This window comes from Vanacampus margaritifer, chromosome 6 (assembly GCF_051991255.1).
Source record: "Vanacampus margaritifer isolate UIUO_Vmar chromosome 6, RoL_Vmar_1.0, whole genome shotgun sequence".
Classification (NCBI taxonomy): Eukaryota; Metazoa; Chordata; class Actinopteri; order Syngnathiformes; family Syngnathidae; genus Vanacampus; species Vanacampus margaritifer.
In genome coordinates, this window is record NC_135437.1 from 12,865,379 (window position 1) to 12,881,008 (window position 15,630).

Genomic DNA, 15,630 nt, shown 5'->3' on the forward strand with positions numbered 1-15,630 from the left:
TAATTTTCTGCGAGTAATTGATACTAAATAAATGAATCCATAAATATCCCACAAATTATGATCCCCGCACACTTTAATAGTGCAACAAACACTTGAAAACATTTTAAAACATTGCCGGATCTTCTAATAATACAGTACGTTAACAAAGTTTACAGCTACGCATGCACGCACATACACAATGTACAGTACCTGTATGTACATGTCACTGATGATTATACTGAAGAATTATCGTTGCGGTGCAATCCCGTGTAAAATAGCATTTGACTGCACAGCAAAACACTGGAATTAATGGTGTCAAGTGCCAGTGAACTGGTAGGAAAGTAATCTGCTTCATACGCCGCCGTCTTTACAATTCTTAAAGTAGCAGTGTGTAGGATTTAGTGGCATCTAGTGGTAAAACAATAGAATGCAAAGATTAGCGCACGCACACTATGGTGCCTCAGAGATACCAAATTTTGCAATCCTACCACTTATTACTACCAATTATTATTTCTGAGCGAGCAAGCAGCCTGGTGAGCAAAAACTTACTGAAGCGGCTAACGAGGACTAGCGGAAGAAGTTAGCGAGAGCAAAGCAGAGGGAGACAAGCGACAGGAGCCCGAATTAAGGGAACTCGGTCACTCAGGCATCAGCTGTGGAAGGTAAGCAGCGGTCGAACATTGGGTTCGACACGAGCTACAAGTGCCACCAGAAGTCCTAATTCAGTGAATATATCGTGAGCGAAAGCAGACATAGGCACAGCCATCTTATTTAGCGTATCCCCTCCTACTGACTATCAATAACAAATCTAACAAGGCGGTTGTTAGATTTGTGATTGAAGGAGCAAGTCAGGGATTGGGAGTAGAGTGAGTAAGTGTGAAGTTTGGCCACAGAAGTTTGGTTGAGTGGACATCTAGTTTTTGTTTTGAATGTGTTTACAGCAGCAAGTCACAGTTCATTATCTCATTTAGAGATGTGACAATACAATAAATTGATTAGAGCTGGGGTCATCAGCCTTTTTAAAACTGAGAGCTACTTCTTGGCTACCAGTTTTATACACACTTAGAATTTTGTTTCAAATTGCCTTTAGTAATTACTGTATATTGTTGATATTGCTGGTGTTGGGCTGAAACCTCACAAGTCACAGTTGAGTAAAAACAAATGCTTTCCAAAAATCAATTCTTTTTTTTTTTTTTTTTTCATCTGGGAGATCTCAGTATTGTATATCCAAAAATCAATTCTGTTGGTCAGTCCACGTGTGTGGGTGCTATTTTCACAAATTATTGACTTAAGTGTTGAAAATGACTTGCTCTCTTTAATGATGTAATGTTAATGGTTGAACAAATATTCCATTTTGCTGGTCTCCTGAAAACTGGCTGTTTTGGATGTGCAAGGTTTTGGCTACATGCCAGCAACATTTATTTACTTGAAAACATTCATGTTAATGGTTTCTCACAATAATTAGGAAACATAAATATATCAATATGCAGCACTTTATTTCTATAAATCTCTGCCATTGTCCACATTTTCAAATGATAATTTCTAGATTTCCTAGAAATCACATCATTGGTGAATTATTTCGGACCTGCAGGCTACTCATGTGGCCCTCGGGCATCACGTTGGTGACTCCCACAATAGACAATATTTTTCACCATAAAAAAAAGGACCCCTCCCCACCCAAAAAATTGTGAATAGGTGAATTTGTGAATGCCGCACCACATGTACGTATTCAGGGTTCCACTGTTTAACATTCTTTAATTTTATTTTCGGTCTTTATACTTGTCCCTGCGACCCGACCCTGGATAAATGGAAGAAAATGGAAGGATGGAACATTCCTCAAACTAATTTTGACACCAAGACATGATGAGAAGCTTTTTAAAAACAATGACTTACTTCACAACACACTGCACATTTCTTACCTTTGTGTGAGAGCCGTATTCTGGGATAAACGCTGCTGGCTGAGTCAACTGTGCTTGGAACCAAATACAATATTATCAATGCCAAAAAGCTGGTCCTCAAGCAGTCCTCCATCCTCTTAGGAACAAGCTCCACATTCATCTACAAAGAAAGCCTGCAAGGGATGCTAAACCCGAGCATCAGTGGAAATACTTTTTCCCCCCCTAAAAAAAATATATTAATAAATAATCTTGGCAAAAACTAAGCACAACGGGTCTTCCTGAAGGTAACGGTCCATTTAAGGATCATCATCACAGCTTGCGCTGCTTCCTCACTGTCTCCTTGCTCCGTAAATTGCAGTCTGCAGTCTGCTGGCTGCATCCACCCACAAGCTTGGTGGACAGCGCTGACTATTATTTTCTCACTTGCTCTTAGTAACCAGGGAGAAGAGAGGTCCAGTTATTGCCTTCGCGCTGCAGTGCCCACTGCTCTCCATATGTTGGTCCTTCTGTTTATTTGTCTGGATGTTGAGTCGGATGCGCTCTTTCCCGTTCCAAAGGGAGAAGGGAAAGAAAGAAATGAGAGAATCCCACACAGGTGATCAATAAAATTGCATGGCATTGAGTCTTTCCCAGCAGGCAGGAAGCACTCTAGTGCGTCTATTCCACTTGAGTCCTCTGGAGTCAGTCGATCTCTGGATGGGAGCCCTGCAGGAACGCCTGAGCGGGAGAGGGGAGGAGCAGGGAGCCTCACGCCTGGCGTGCGCTCGCTCTTTACAAGGCAGGAAAGTGAAGCTGGGAATTTGTAAAGCTCTGCTCAAACAGGAAGGGAGGATACCTAAACCTCACCTCAAAAGTGAGTCAGTAATGATGATTGCTACCACCACTACCGATCTGGCCACGTGCCATAATGACTGCTTCGCTGTCTCAAGGCTGGAAAATCTGCCTGCTACCTTGTGTCAACTGTCTGAAGAGCTCCTTATTGATCGGAGGCAACTGGTTTCAGTGAAGCTGTTTGACCCATTGAGATGTCCTTTTAGAAATCCGTACACTTTCACCACCTCCTTGTTGCGCCACAGAGACAGCCAGTTGTAGTCAGTTGAATTTCACGTGGAAGATGGTCTTGTGGCAAGGAACCCATGCTTGTTTTTTCTCTCTCTCTTCCAATCTCAAGACATTTTTAAAAAAACGCAACAGTAAAGTTTTGTTACTCTTTTTATCACTCTTATCGCTTTGACTTTTAAAGTAGTAACAGTAGTCATTTGTTTTATGAAAATGTTACAACAGCAGAGCGTTTTTTTTTTTTTAACAATAATTATACATTTTTTTAATTTTCGGGCAGTTACTCTATACTATTGTTGGATTGACGACTTTCCAGTTATTTGGTGCTTTTTTTGTACTCACACAAGGGTGTGTTGATAGATTAATTCCTAGCTGCCATCCAAATAATTTGGAACAATTATATTGTTTATATGCTGTTGATTCAAAAACATTTGGGTTTGACGTCAAAAGATTCGGACTTCAGAAATTCTCTGATTTACAATTTTCCTCAAAATTATATTTACAACACATTTTCTCTCGGTACCGATACGTAGCAAGAAAACTCTCATTCAACACAACATTAACTTTGTCCCAGAAAATGTAAACACAAATGCATCCTACATGCCATTGGCGAGGAAAACAAAACTGTCAACAACCTCGGGGGTGAGGGTGGAGATTCAGGCATCCAGTTAGGAGAGCCACGGCATCCCGCCTAAGACATCTGTTTTCTCTTGACATCTCTTTCTCATATCTTTGTGGTGACACCAACATGAAGTCATGCTAATCACTCACGTGCAAGTATCTAAGGGATTTGGAAAGAAGTGAAACTCCCTAAACTCCTTTTGGATAATGAAACATTTTCCAGACTTTGGTTATGGCTCTGCCAAAGCAATGTCTTCAATGAGTGCATTCGCTGCTTAAAACACAGGGATATACTGTACAATGTATTCGTTTTAAGTTACAAGCGCAGTATAAATTGAGACACAGTCACGATCATGAAATTGCAATTGACTGCATTAGCTGCAGCAGCTGCAGTCCGTCCGGCCCCTCACACCAATGTGGGGGATCTGGTGTTTTCAACTCCCACGTTGCACCTGTTCCCCAGAGAACAGAAGGACTTTGTGGGCTCGCACCATACACAAACTGGAATATGCCGCTGCCTTGTTGCAATTATAGGCTCTCGTCTGCTGGTCTGGGCAAGACAACTGCTCAATGTCAGGGGAATGTGGCTGACTGACACACTATCGCCCGTCTGGAGCCGAGGCATTTTTTGTTGAGCGTGTGCATTAACCTTACAACCTGATGAAAGGTGCACTGTGGGATTTTTTTTCCACCCTTTGCTTAAGCCCCAGGTCCAGATTAATAGCCATTTAAAAAGGCTAATGTACATGGCCGGTGGGTGCAGTATCCATTTACTCCTTCCTACCAGTCTAATAGATCTAATAAGTCTGCATTCTACCATAGATGGCAACAGTCAGGTCCCCCACATTTTGCTTCCTAATCCCCTCTTGCTCAGTTTCCACTTCCCTCCCCTCAGCTTGATTTGTGTCAGACTTGGAGTGCTTGATGACTCCAATGTAGCACAGATATTCCACAGCAACAACAGAGGAAAAGAGGGCTGGCAAATGTGGCCTAGTTTTTCTTTTGACAAAAATCAGATTTTTATTTATTTATTTATTTTAATGGTTTTTCTTTAGCGATATCTAAAAACTATGTGGAAGTATATTGGAAAAATAATCCTTTGGTATTAAAGTAGTCTGTTTTTGTTTTTCTGATTTTACTTTTTTTATTTTATTTATTTTATTATTATTTTCACAGTAATACGACATTGGACCAACATAATGACGCTTAAATATCTCCCTCCCCGGGCCCGTCCCCCCAACAAAATAGGCATAAGAGTAAATTGTCAAATTTTTCTCTCGGTCTTAAATTTTAACAAATATTAAAGGACAAATTATTGTCTGCCTGCAATTCACGTGGGCATTAAAAGTGTCATGTTTGGGTTCTGTTTTTGGTTATGTGTCTCCCTTGGTCTTGTTGAATGTAATCCTGCCCTTCCTCGTGTCAACCAATCAGTGCCCTCAGCCACTTGTGTCTTGACCCAGGTGTGTCTTGTTGTGTCATTAGTGTGTGTATTTAGTCTCCTGTCAAGTGAGACAAGGCACCTCGGCAAAACAATCTGTTGCTTGAAAGAACACGCCCGCACAGTTACATCATCACGGTTTCTGCATTGCACAGTATAAATGGGCAATGTTCTTTTTGTGATTCTCTGTTTCCTATAGGGGCAATGAAACTCACTACAAGTATACTCATAAAGAAGTATATTTATAAAGGATATGGTCCCTAATTTGGTTGGAAAATTCAGCAAAATGGAATGTATTTTTGTAACCCATGTGCTGAAAAAAACAAGAAACAAATTTTAAAAAAGGTGCTGAAAACAAACATCCTTTACACTCCAATGAACCAATACATTTGATTAATCAACCAAGGTGGGAGGAGAGATTACTGACCAGCAATATGCAATCTGAGGCATTTGCACCACAAGTGTGTGATGCCTCATAATTTTAACACTTATGAATTCCAGAGGGTCCTTGTCCAAAGGCCCCGTCACCTTTTGGGTTTTAAAAGGCTTTAGTGAGTGTGAAAAGGTGCTTTGATTGAGTGCTGGTCTGGTGTTTGTTTGGATAGGCTGCGTCCAAATGCCCGGGGTGTTCTATTCATGCTGTCCGAACACAGTGAAAATATTTCCATTCAAGTTAATGCTGTGTCAATATACAGAAGCCTCCTACAAAGACATACACAGAGACACTCCCCATGGATGCACCTATTATACTTTTAAGGCAATGCACCACAATGAGAGCGCACAAAAGAAGATCTTAAAGCTAGATTGAGAACGGAACATAGGCGTGTTTTATGCCTACACGACTTGCAAAAGCTAAAAATGAATCTGGTCTGTGGCATCTGCACTTCACAGCTAATAGATACTACAAGCGTTTACACAGGTGGCCATCACATGGGCTGTGAGCTTCGTCCATGACTAGAAACACAACCAGGATTTTAAAGCAACATGTCATAATAGTACCTTTAAAACAACAGCTTGGAAATCTATAGCACCTTTGTCGCCACGGCGACCGTGCTAACTGGACTGAGCGACCGACTGCACGATCGAGTGTTAAACGTCTTTAGCTTCTAACCAAGTCTTTGTTTCTTGCATTTCCTTGTGCCTCACTCAGTTAGGGCGACCAGATGTCCCGGTTGACCGGGATAGTCCTGTTTTTGAGCCTTGAGTCCCGCGTGCCGCATCCCAGTGGATTTTACCAACCTCATTGTTTTGTCCCGATATTACGCAGTTCCCATCCTGGTGTCACGTTGTTTGCCATGTTGTGTGTATCAATCACACAGTTGTCATAGCGATTCATACAATAAGCCTTTTAACATGGAATTTTACTGTTAAATTCCTTCCTATTTACTTCCAAATTCATGTTAGTGTTGTCATTCACATCCACATCGAATAGATAGCAGGCAAGAGGCATTGACCGGAAATACTTCCTGCTTTTGCATCTAAGGATCATGGGAAATGTGGTCCTCCTATCCACTGCGGTGACGACTCGCTGATCAGACAACGCAAGATGAGCTTTCAAATGGTATATTTCCAGTGTTACAGTGTGTCACCGACGCGAGGTAAACGGCACACAGCCGGCAGACAAAAAAAAGTTGGATAATTTAGCGCTGTTGAACTGTCAACAAAGATAGCATTTAGCACTAGCGATGGACATCCACACTTTGCCACTCCCTCACCCGTCGCCAGTCTTTCGCGCTCCCATCCCCCATTTCAGCATTGTAATGGGCTGTCAACGCTAAAACCATATGTGGTTAACCTACTTACTGCATATGTGCTGCTAAAATTCTCTCAAAGAGCTCATACTGTATTTCACTGTCAGGAGAGTTTAAAATTGTGGAGCGAGACAATATAAATTGGCACACTTGACAGGTTGAACCAATTCCATGTGACATGTACTTTATGAATTCCGACATGGGTCATTTTGAACATACGGAATGTGTGGAGACAAGTATGTACAGCAGTGTTGCACGGCCTTTGTTGAGAAAAATCTCAAGGCGCAGGAGAACATCCTAAACTATGACTGAAATAATGAGGATCTTTTCTTTTGTCTATTACTTGTTAATTGTCTTCCGTCTGAAATCTGCCTTTTTTTAAATTGAACACAACACTGTCATATTATGTGGCAAAAATTAGGGGACACAGACAATGAAACAGGCTAATTAAATGATTTATTGTAAATAATAAGCAACGTTAACCAATTAAAAGGAGTATGGGATGTGAACAAGTAAATGTGTAAAGTGTATGCAAGGTTCATTGGTGGATGTAAATATATAGTATATGCAATAACGTATGAATGAAACAACCAAACAAATGAGGAAGTGGTACCTGAGGGAGAGAGAGAGAGAGAGACAGAGAGAGAGAGAGAGGGGCACCTATATACAACAGACACGGCAATAGCGAGCATTTACCAAAACAAGCAATTGTGCCAAAGCACATTCGATAAAACCACTATCATTATTGCTTCCACCCAGAGATCGGTAGTAACGAGTTACATTTTCCCTGTTACATTGTTTTAAGTAACTTTTGGGAAAAAAAATTACTTCCAAGAGTAGTTTTACCACTTTACTTTTACTTGAGTAGATGTGTGAAGAAGAAACGCTAGTCTTACTCTGCTATATTGGGCTACACTAGAGTCGTTACTCGCCACCCGATTCATACATTAATTAGAGTTACCGTATTTTCACGTAAGCGCTTCGCTTAACTGACTTTGTGGGAGCATTTCTGCGGACACATTGCTTAAGCCTGGTTTCCACCTACTCTACTCTACTCGACAAAAGCCCCGTCTCCACCAACAAACCCACCCGGCTCTACTCTACTCGCTTTTTCTGGTACCTACTCCTTCGCGGTTCTAAAAAAAAGTATCCCCGTTCCAAAACATGACGTAATTATTTTTGGAGGCCATTGAATGGTGCGAGACACGTCGTCATCAATGTGCAGCGTAATATTTATATTTATATTTATATTTATATTTATATTTATATTTAGATTTAGATTTATATATCTTACTTGAGTACAAATTTTGGCTACTCTATCCACCTCTGCTTCTGCCTGTGTTGCAGAGAGGACGTGACTGTAGTAGAACCTAGGGAGGTCGGCGTCTATCTTCATTAAAAAGGGACCTGCAGCCTTTGTTTGTAACCCTACCCCTACAGGTTATAGAGAATTGGGAATCTCCTTCGTTGTCGTGAACGCGCATTCCAAGGGCTGAGACGACCTGTAAGGGGCGGTATTGGGATTGAGCCTTATTCTGTTGTAGGAATGGCAACAAGTGGATACACATGGTAATTATACCATCTGCCATCCTGCCTGTCACTATATGTCGCCGTCATAGCTAGATGAACAAAGGTAACATTTTCCGACGAACTATTTGCACCCTGTTTGGGAATCTCTGATGTACACTACAATTATACTAAAACGTACACTATATAAAGTGCCTCAACCCCATAAGTGAGTGCACGAGACAGTCCAATTGTAAACACATTCTAACTTCACCAGCAAAAATGCCACACCCGCAAGGATGTGACCACTTCCAGGCAAAGAAAAAAAAACTGCTGCTGATTCACTTGTGTTTTCTGACATCCTTCGCATATGAATCAGTAATGGGATATTCAGCCAAAGCTGCTGGGGTGATCACCATCTGGCCTCCCGTGAATCCTCATCCATCATCATGGCAACGGTCACATAATCTATAGGTGTGCTGGTGTCGTGTGCATGCATGTCTGCTGTATGCTTTCTTTATCCTGCTTTAATACCTCATATGTATTTATTGTATTTTGTGAAGTGCTGGGTCGAAATTCTGAATAATACTAATTAGATACGTTACTCAATTTTCTTTTTATGGAACCTAACATGATTCTGTCGTAATTTTTATTTGTCCCCCCCATGAGAACTACTTTGAAAACAATCACTGACACAGAATGGAGCCTTTAACTTGAGAGATTTACTCCAATACCAAATACGATAATGAAGACAACAAATTACATATCACTACAATATATAATTGCATACTTTGGTCTGATCTTTTTGGTCTTATGAATGTTTTATGATATGTATGGTTTTGGAACAAAGGAGAAAACCAGACCACCCATAATTTGAATCGTAAGCCTCAAAACTGTTGGCTGGCAGATGTGCTAATCACTTGTGCATGGGCCTGAAGATGGAAGGATGAATAGAAAGACAAATACTGTACAGAGTCAGACCAGCAAGGCACTTTATTTATCACGTTAAGGAAAGTAGTTTTACTGTATTGAGCTGTTTTTATTGGTAATATAGTGTTATAATAAATTGGTGGGTGATTTGTATGCAAGGTGGAACTCACGTTAGGAACTACCAGCTACTTCCGCTGAAAGCAGGAAGTAGATGGACTATGACAGCTCCATTTTTTTTTTTTTGTAAATGTTATTGTATATATGTTTTTTTTTTTGGTATCTTGAATACGTAACATCCATACATGTATTCCGTCACTCCCTAAGCCAGCAGCACTATTAAGTCATTTCAGTCATAGTCAGTTATACCATCCGTGATATTGATGCTACTTTTAGTAGCCTGCCTATGACATTTCCCATTATGCCTTAGCATTAAGCTAACTCACTTGCATAAGACAAAGTTACGTGGTTTGGCTAAATGGACAACCTGTAATTATTTTTGTTTTGTCTGGTTTTACAGTCAACTTAAACTGGAAATGGCAGCAAACAGATAATGCAAGCCTCTTTATTTGAGGCTTTGTTCACTATTTGCCAACCTGCTGCTTGTTGTGACTGCCACGACCACTAAGCACTTGTAACTCATTTTCACTCATAAGCCAAGATACAAATACATATATATGTATGTTTGTCGAAGGCTACCAAAAGCTAAAAAAAAATTTTTTTTTACAAAGGTGTGTGTGAATAATTTTATATCATGATCATTATTTAGCGACCCCTTATGATCTTTGAACATTTTTTCAACACATTTATTTCACATATTTCCCTTTTAATTTTCCCACTGTATTCATCATACACCGACAAGTGCAGACTAAACATCTGCCTGCAGCATGTACTTATGGCCTGTTTTCCTCACGCTCGCTTACCCGGGTGATTGATGCCCACACAAAAAAATGACCGACATTTCATACAACATCAAAGCAACATGAACATTAGCAGATTGTCAGAATACAATAAACTTGAAAGGAATGAGAAACATTTTCCAACCAAACAGTGACTAATATTGGAGATTTGCCAGCATTTGCCTTCTCAACATACATGAAATTTGTGCAACACTAGAAAAATGAATGACATCTCATACATACATACATCACACATCTCACCGAAATGCTATGTAACAGAACATCCAGTGTCAAGCGCGATCTGTTTCATGACATTGTTTTTGTTTAATTTATCTTTACACGTGTTTTGGCAAACACGTGTAAAGATAAATTAACCAATTAAATTAAGTACAATAGTTACCTAGCCTGCCGACACTAGGTAGGTCAATATGTATCTTGCAAGTTTTTACAATTTTTTCAGTATTTTATTTTATTTTTTAATTTAACAAATTTTGTAGACCCGAGACTAGATATTTTCCATTTCTGGTTCTATTGGTATAAAACTTTTTTTTAAAATATATATTATGAAACATGTCATCACACAGAAAGCCAAAGACTTTTGAATATTTTTATAATCACGTATTCCATCAATTATGCCATCCAGTATCCGGATAAAAATAGATTCTGTATTATACACAATGTTGTACATGTGAGGTACAAATAATTGTGTCCACTTGGGGATGCTATCCCTAATGTTCTACTGTGGTATTTGTGACTTTTGAGTGTGTATGGCTTTAAAAGCCAAGGCCTGGCCAGGTGAGTGACATGGTCATCTGGGGAGTTGTCAAAATTAATCGATTAATCAAAAAGTAACAATTATCATATTAGTTGACAGCTATTTTACTAATCAAGTAATCGTTTGGAGCAATTTTTTTTAATTTAAAATTGTCCAAATCCTCTGATTTCAGCATATCAACAGTAATTGTTCACTTATTTCTGTAGTCCTTCATGAAAGAATACTGATTATCTTCTGTGTTTAATAACATAGTACATCAACTCCTCCACCCCCCTTTTTTTTTTTAAATCCCTATGCGAATACGAGGTACGAAATAAACACCAATCAGTGGTTAATAAACAATAATCAGGGGGAAAATCCTTTTGTAATACACTTTAATGCAAATTTTTAATTAATCCAATTAGTCCTAAAAATATTCGATAGTGACAGCACTAGTCATCTGTAAATGAGAGTGGGGGGTTGGTTAGCTCATAACTGGTTAACTTGTTAAGCATTCTGCGTGTTTAGTTACTCAGCGTGAGTAATTATCTTGCCTATTTTATTTATTTATTATTGAATTATTCAAGTTATTTGAATAATCATTGTCCCAAAATATACTTGATCTATTTGATGCTCACTAAGATAAGATCTCACTAAGATTTACTGACATCTCGCTCGAAGTTGCATATGATGATGATTTGAACTGTTTAAATAATTTTGAGGCATATTTCGGTTGACTTCAAAATTAGACCACTTTTGGGACATTTGAATGTGGTGGTTTCCCTGCATTTTTCCTAGAATTGCCTCAATAAGACAGTTTGGGATTAAAAAACAACACATGTAGCCTGTCTTGAGGTCCTTTTGTCTTTTGTTAATTTGAAAATATCCACTTTTCTATGAAAAAACAGATGTCTGTCTGTTTGTTGTAAGAAAGCCAATGAGTTGTGTTGGAAATCAATGCTTAAAATAAGTTGCCCACAACCATGAATCAAGTGTTGAGTCACGCTTTGGGTGTATCCCTCCTGAGTACATCAGAGCATACTGGGTCCTGTTTCAGGAATTTTTTTTTTCCTTTTTTGAATCCTTGACACCTAATCCCCGTCTGAACTCACGCCTTCGTTATCTCTGCCCGTGTACACCAGCGAGACCTCACCCTCCACCCAGCACATCACTCACACCAGTTAGCAGCGTTAGTCACTGTCGACCTTCAGCAAGAGTTGAAAAGGGAGAATATCAGCATTTGGGCGAAACGCTTCTTCCAGATGTCTTCCTTCTGGCAGTGTTAACGTGTTAAAGGCTCAATAAATCACTAGGACCACTTGAAATGGCGTCATCAGTGACCTGTTTGAAAACCTTCCATTTACGGACGACACAGTGTTCACGGTTCTCTGCGACAACTGATGGATTGCTTAAGCCTTGAATGGGGAAATATTGCATACGTATTTCTAAACGCAAGCAAGCATTTATTATTTAAAGTGTAAAGTATTGTAATGTTAAGTCAAAATCTGTTGTAGACAACCTTGCCAAATTAGAATGATTAAAAAATAAAATCGGCACAGCTACTTGGCTAAATGCACAGACACAATTGCATCGGATGCATTGACATTTTCGCATACAATATAACCTCACATCATGACCGAAGCACTCTCCAAAAGCGGTACATTTTCTATGACACGTATCATTTTGGGAGCTGGATCCTATCCCAGCTGACTTTGGGGCATTCGCACCTACGGACAATTTAGTTTTCGATGAAGCCGCAGTACACGGAGAAAAGCCGCACGAAAAAAGCCGCACGAGGGGGAACGGGTAGACGTGTTAACGACTAAGCTTACCATGGGTTCCACTCTCAAAAATAAAAAGCAAAATAAGGAAAACATTGAAAAACAATATTATTTATTTATTTGTGTGGTAATTATGATAACTTATGCCTGGAAGCACTTGAGGTTTTCGGAGTCAATAAATTTAACAGCCTGTGACAAGCACTCTTTTTTGTTAACATCTATAATTTTCTCCAAGCAATTTAACAATTTATTTCTTAGTGTGGTGCAACTACATTACATATTACTACTACTACTATTGCTACTACTACTATTCTTACCATCTTACATATTCAGAAGGTATTGTTTCATATTTGGCCAGTTGACTAAGGCTAAATTAAGCAAATAAAAAAACAAAAAAAACATTAGCGGTCTTGGCAGTTTGGAGCCTATGCCAGCTAGCCAAAAAAAGGCGTAGATACACCAATCCGACGTCGGCCAAATGTGACCGACGCATACCCCTTTTGGCGTTGACTTAGAAGTCTGCACGCCGCGTAGAAAAATGATGTAAATACGCACTGCACCGACCCCGTACCTTAAGCGCATGCGCGAGAAATAATTCCCCTCCATACCATCGGCGGCGGCAGTCATCATTCCTAAATGCAACCAGAAACCTCTCTCCGGAGGGTGGGATATAAAAACAGAAATAATGCATACCGGTTACTTTTTCTCTCACGATGTCCTCCCACGTGAATGAAACCCTCCGGCTTTTTGCACAGTGTCGTATATAAAAGTAAATCCTACCTGCTATATCACGTCCCCACGTCATGCAATAGTTTGGCTTTTATAACTTTGTCGACATACCCTAGCTAACAGCCAATCACAGTGATCAAATGCCCGAACGCCCGACACGATTCAAAATGTCGAATTTGCTGGGTTTTTGTTAGGTGGTATGCCGAGAAATCCCTGAAATGTCAAATATGTGCCTTGGGTCAATAAAAGTTAGGAAACACTGCGCTGGATGAAATTATCTAGTAAATTCCAGCTGCTTGAGCCAACCAGAAGAATTCAGTGAAGTTACAGCTGGAAACAACCCAGCAAGAGTGAAAATTCACAGAAGGCGCTACAAAGACACATTTTTTTGGGGGTATTGACCGTTGACCCAGAGCCGCCACCTCGATTGTTCCAAACGTATCACACCTGTTTCTATGTTTTTACCATCTGGCAATATCCTTTAACATACCGCCTAATCGGCCATTGGCCTGTCTTTTCAGATGACATTTTCCACATTCACCTCACTGGCAGCAGTGTTTTTCTAACACAAAAAAATGTCTTGTTCGTAATATTTCAACATCTGTTTCAATGATTTCCATATGGCTAATCAACATTTATTGTATATATCGCATGTATTCGTGACATTGCTCACCGTAGCACACACCCTAGTTGCTCTTGGACAATAAACGGACAAAAGGTGCTCAGAAACAGAATAATAGAGCAGCAGATCCATACAAACGTCTGTCATTTTATCTTTTTGGGTGCAACCGCAGTGCGTCATAGGTCTACTTTTTTTTTTTCTGTCTCTGTGTACTGATGTGTGACGGATCACAACAGATTCTCTCCAACGGTGTTTAGACTTGCAAAGTGTCAAAACTGTTTTGATGCCACAACAACTCGCATAAATAAACTGTAATTAGCACTTGACGAGCACCACTATTGAGAGTCATTATGTTGACAAGCTCGGTAGTTGCATCACAACCGCAAATTAAATGTTGCTGTCATTTAATTTCATGGACACTTGGCTGATATTTCCATAATGCTACGTGAAATAACAGACAAGTCTAGTGCCCAGAATGCATTGACACATGAGGTTTAGGTAATATTTTTATGATCCTACCTGTAAAATATTTTGCTAATGTACTATTTTATACTGTATATGACTTGCATGTCGATAGAACAGAACTTGGTCATAAATTGAGAACTTAATGTATCAGTTTTTTCTTCTCACTATGATTTCATCCCTATTATGAATTTAGTTTTCTCATAGAAGTTCCGACCTGCAACATCAAATTGAAAACAATTCATCTCTGAGAGAGTGGGGTAAAGCATACATCAGAACTTTTAGTGCGAGCCTTCTATTTTACAGCAGAGAGGGTGGTCTTACACCGGCTTGTTATTTCTCACCTAGCTAATGGACTGGAGGTGTCACGGGTCACTCTTAAGAGGGCTTGTCAGACATGTTTCGCCTGTCAGGGAGGCGTTGGACTGCCCTCTGGGGCCCACAGCAGTTGTGCTAAATGGAAAAAGCTAAACATTTGCGTTTGATTCACATTCTATCCTTTGAAACTGAAAGCACGAACATGAAAACAACACAGAAGACATGAATTACTCCAGAATAACTCCATATAAGTCCCATTTTGGGCCCCAACCCAAGTTTGGGGTAAACCTGATCTAAGCCAGTGGGGGTTTTTTTCATGCCCACTTTCTGGATCAGAACTGGAGGAACGTAAGTGAGCACATGCTTTGCGTAGAGGAGTTTGTTGTGGGTTGATGAAAGTTAACCCTTATATTACCTTTACATTTGCTAACATCTTATTTGGGCTTAAACTAGGGATTCACCGTGTCCAACGGTCAGGAACCAAAAGGCTTTCACCCTTTGGATCGAATAAGCAGCCAGTGTAGGCATGCAAGTGGGTCACATCCAAATCTTTCCAACTGTCCTCATACACATGCCTTCACTCTAAATTTATCTCCACTAAATGTTTTTCGATGGATGCTGTTATGAAGCACTCAGTCGTTGAATTGATGTATTGGACATACATGATAGTGTATCTAGAACTATTTTGATAACAGCAGCACAAAGTCCAGTCAAGGAATGGTCAAGTGAGAAGATAGACCACAATAACTTTCCATTATTGGAAAGTCGTGTTTGCTGGTGGTCAACAGACTTAACGGGGGTTAACAAGGAGGGTGTTATTAAAAGAAGATTTAAAAAAAAAAGAGAGAGAGAGAGAAAGAGAGACAGAGAAAGAGATCTTGCA

At 39.8% G+C, this 15,630-nt stretch overlaps 1 protein-coding gene across 2 annotated transcripts in view; it reads right to left on the reverse strand.

Annotated features, from left to right (window-relative positions):
- Positions 1-2,649, reverse strand: part of sema3e (sema domain, immunoglobulin domain (Ig), short basic domain, secreted, (semaphorin) 3E) — a 29,346-nt gene extending 26,697 nt beyond the window's left edge. For both annotated transcript variants that reach the window (XM_077568923.1, XM_077568922.1), the window contains exon 1: positions 1,899-2,649. In XM_077568923.1, coding sequence (XP_077425049.1) covers positions 1,899-2,037 — 139 coding nt within the window. In that variant the 5' untranslated portion in view covers positions 2,038-2,649. The remainder of the gene's footprint in view (positions 1-1,898) is intronic.
- Positions 2,650-15,630: the final 12,981 nt, after the last annotated feature.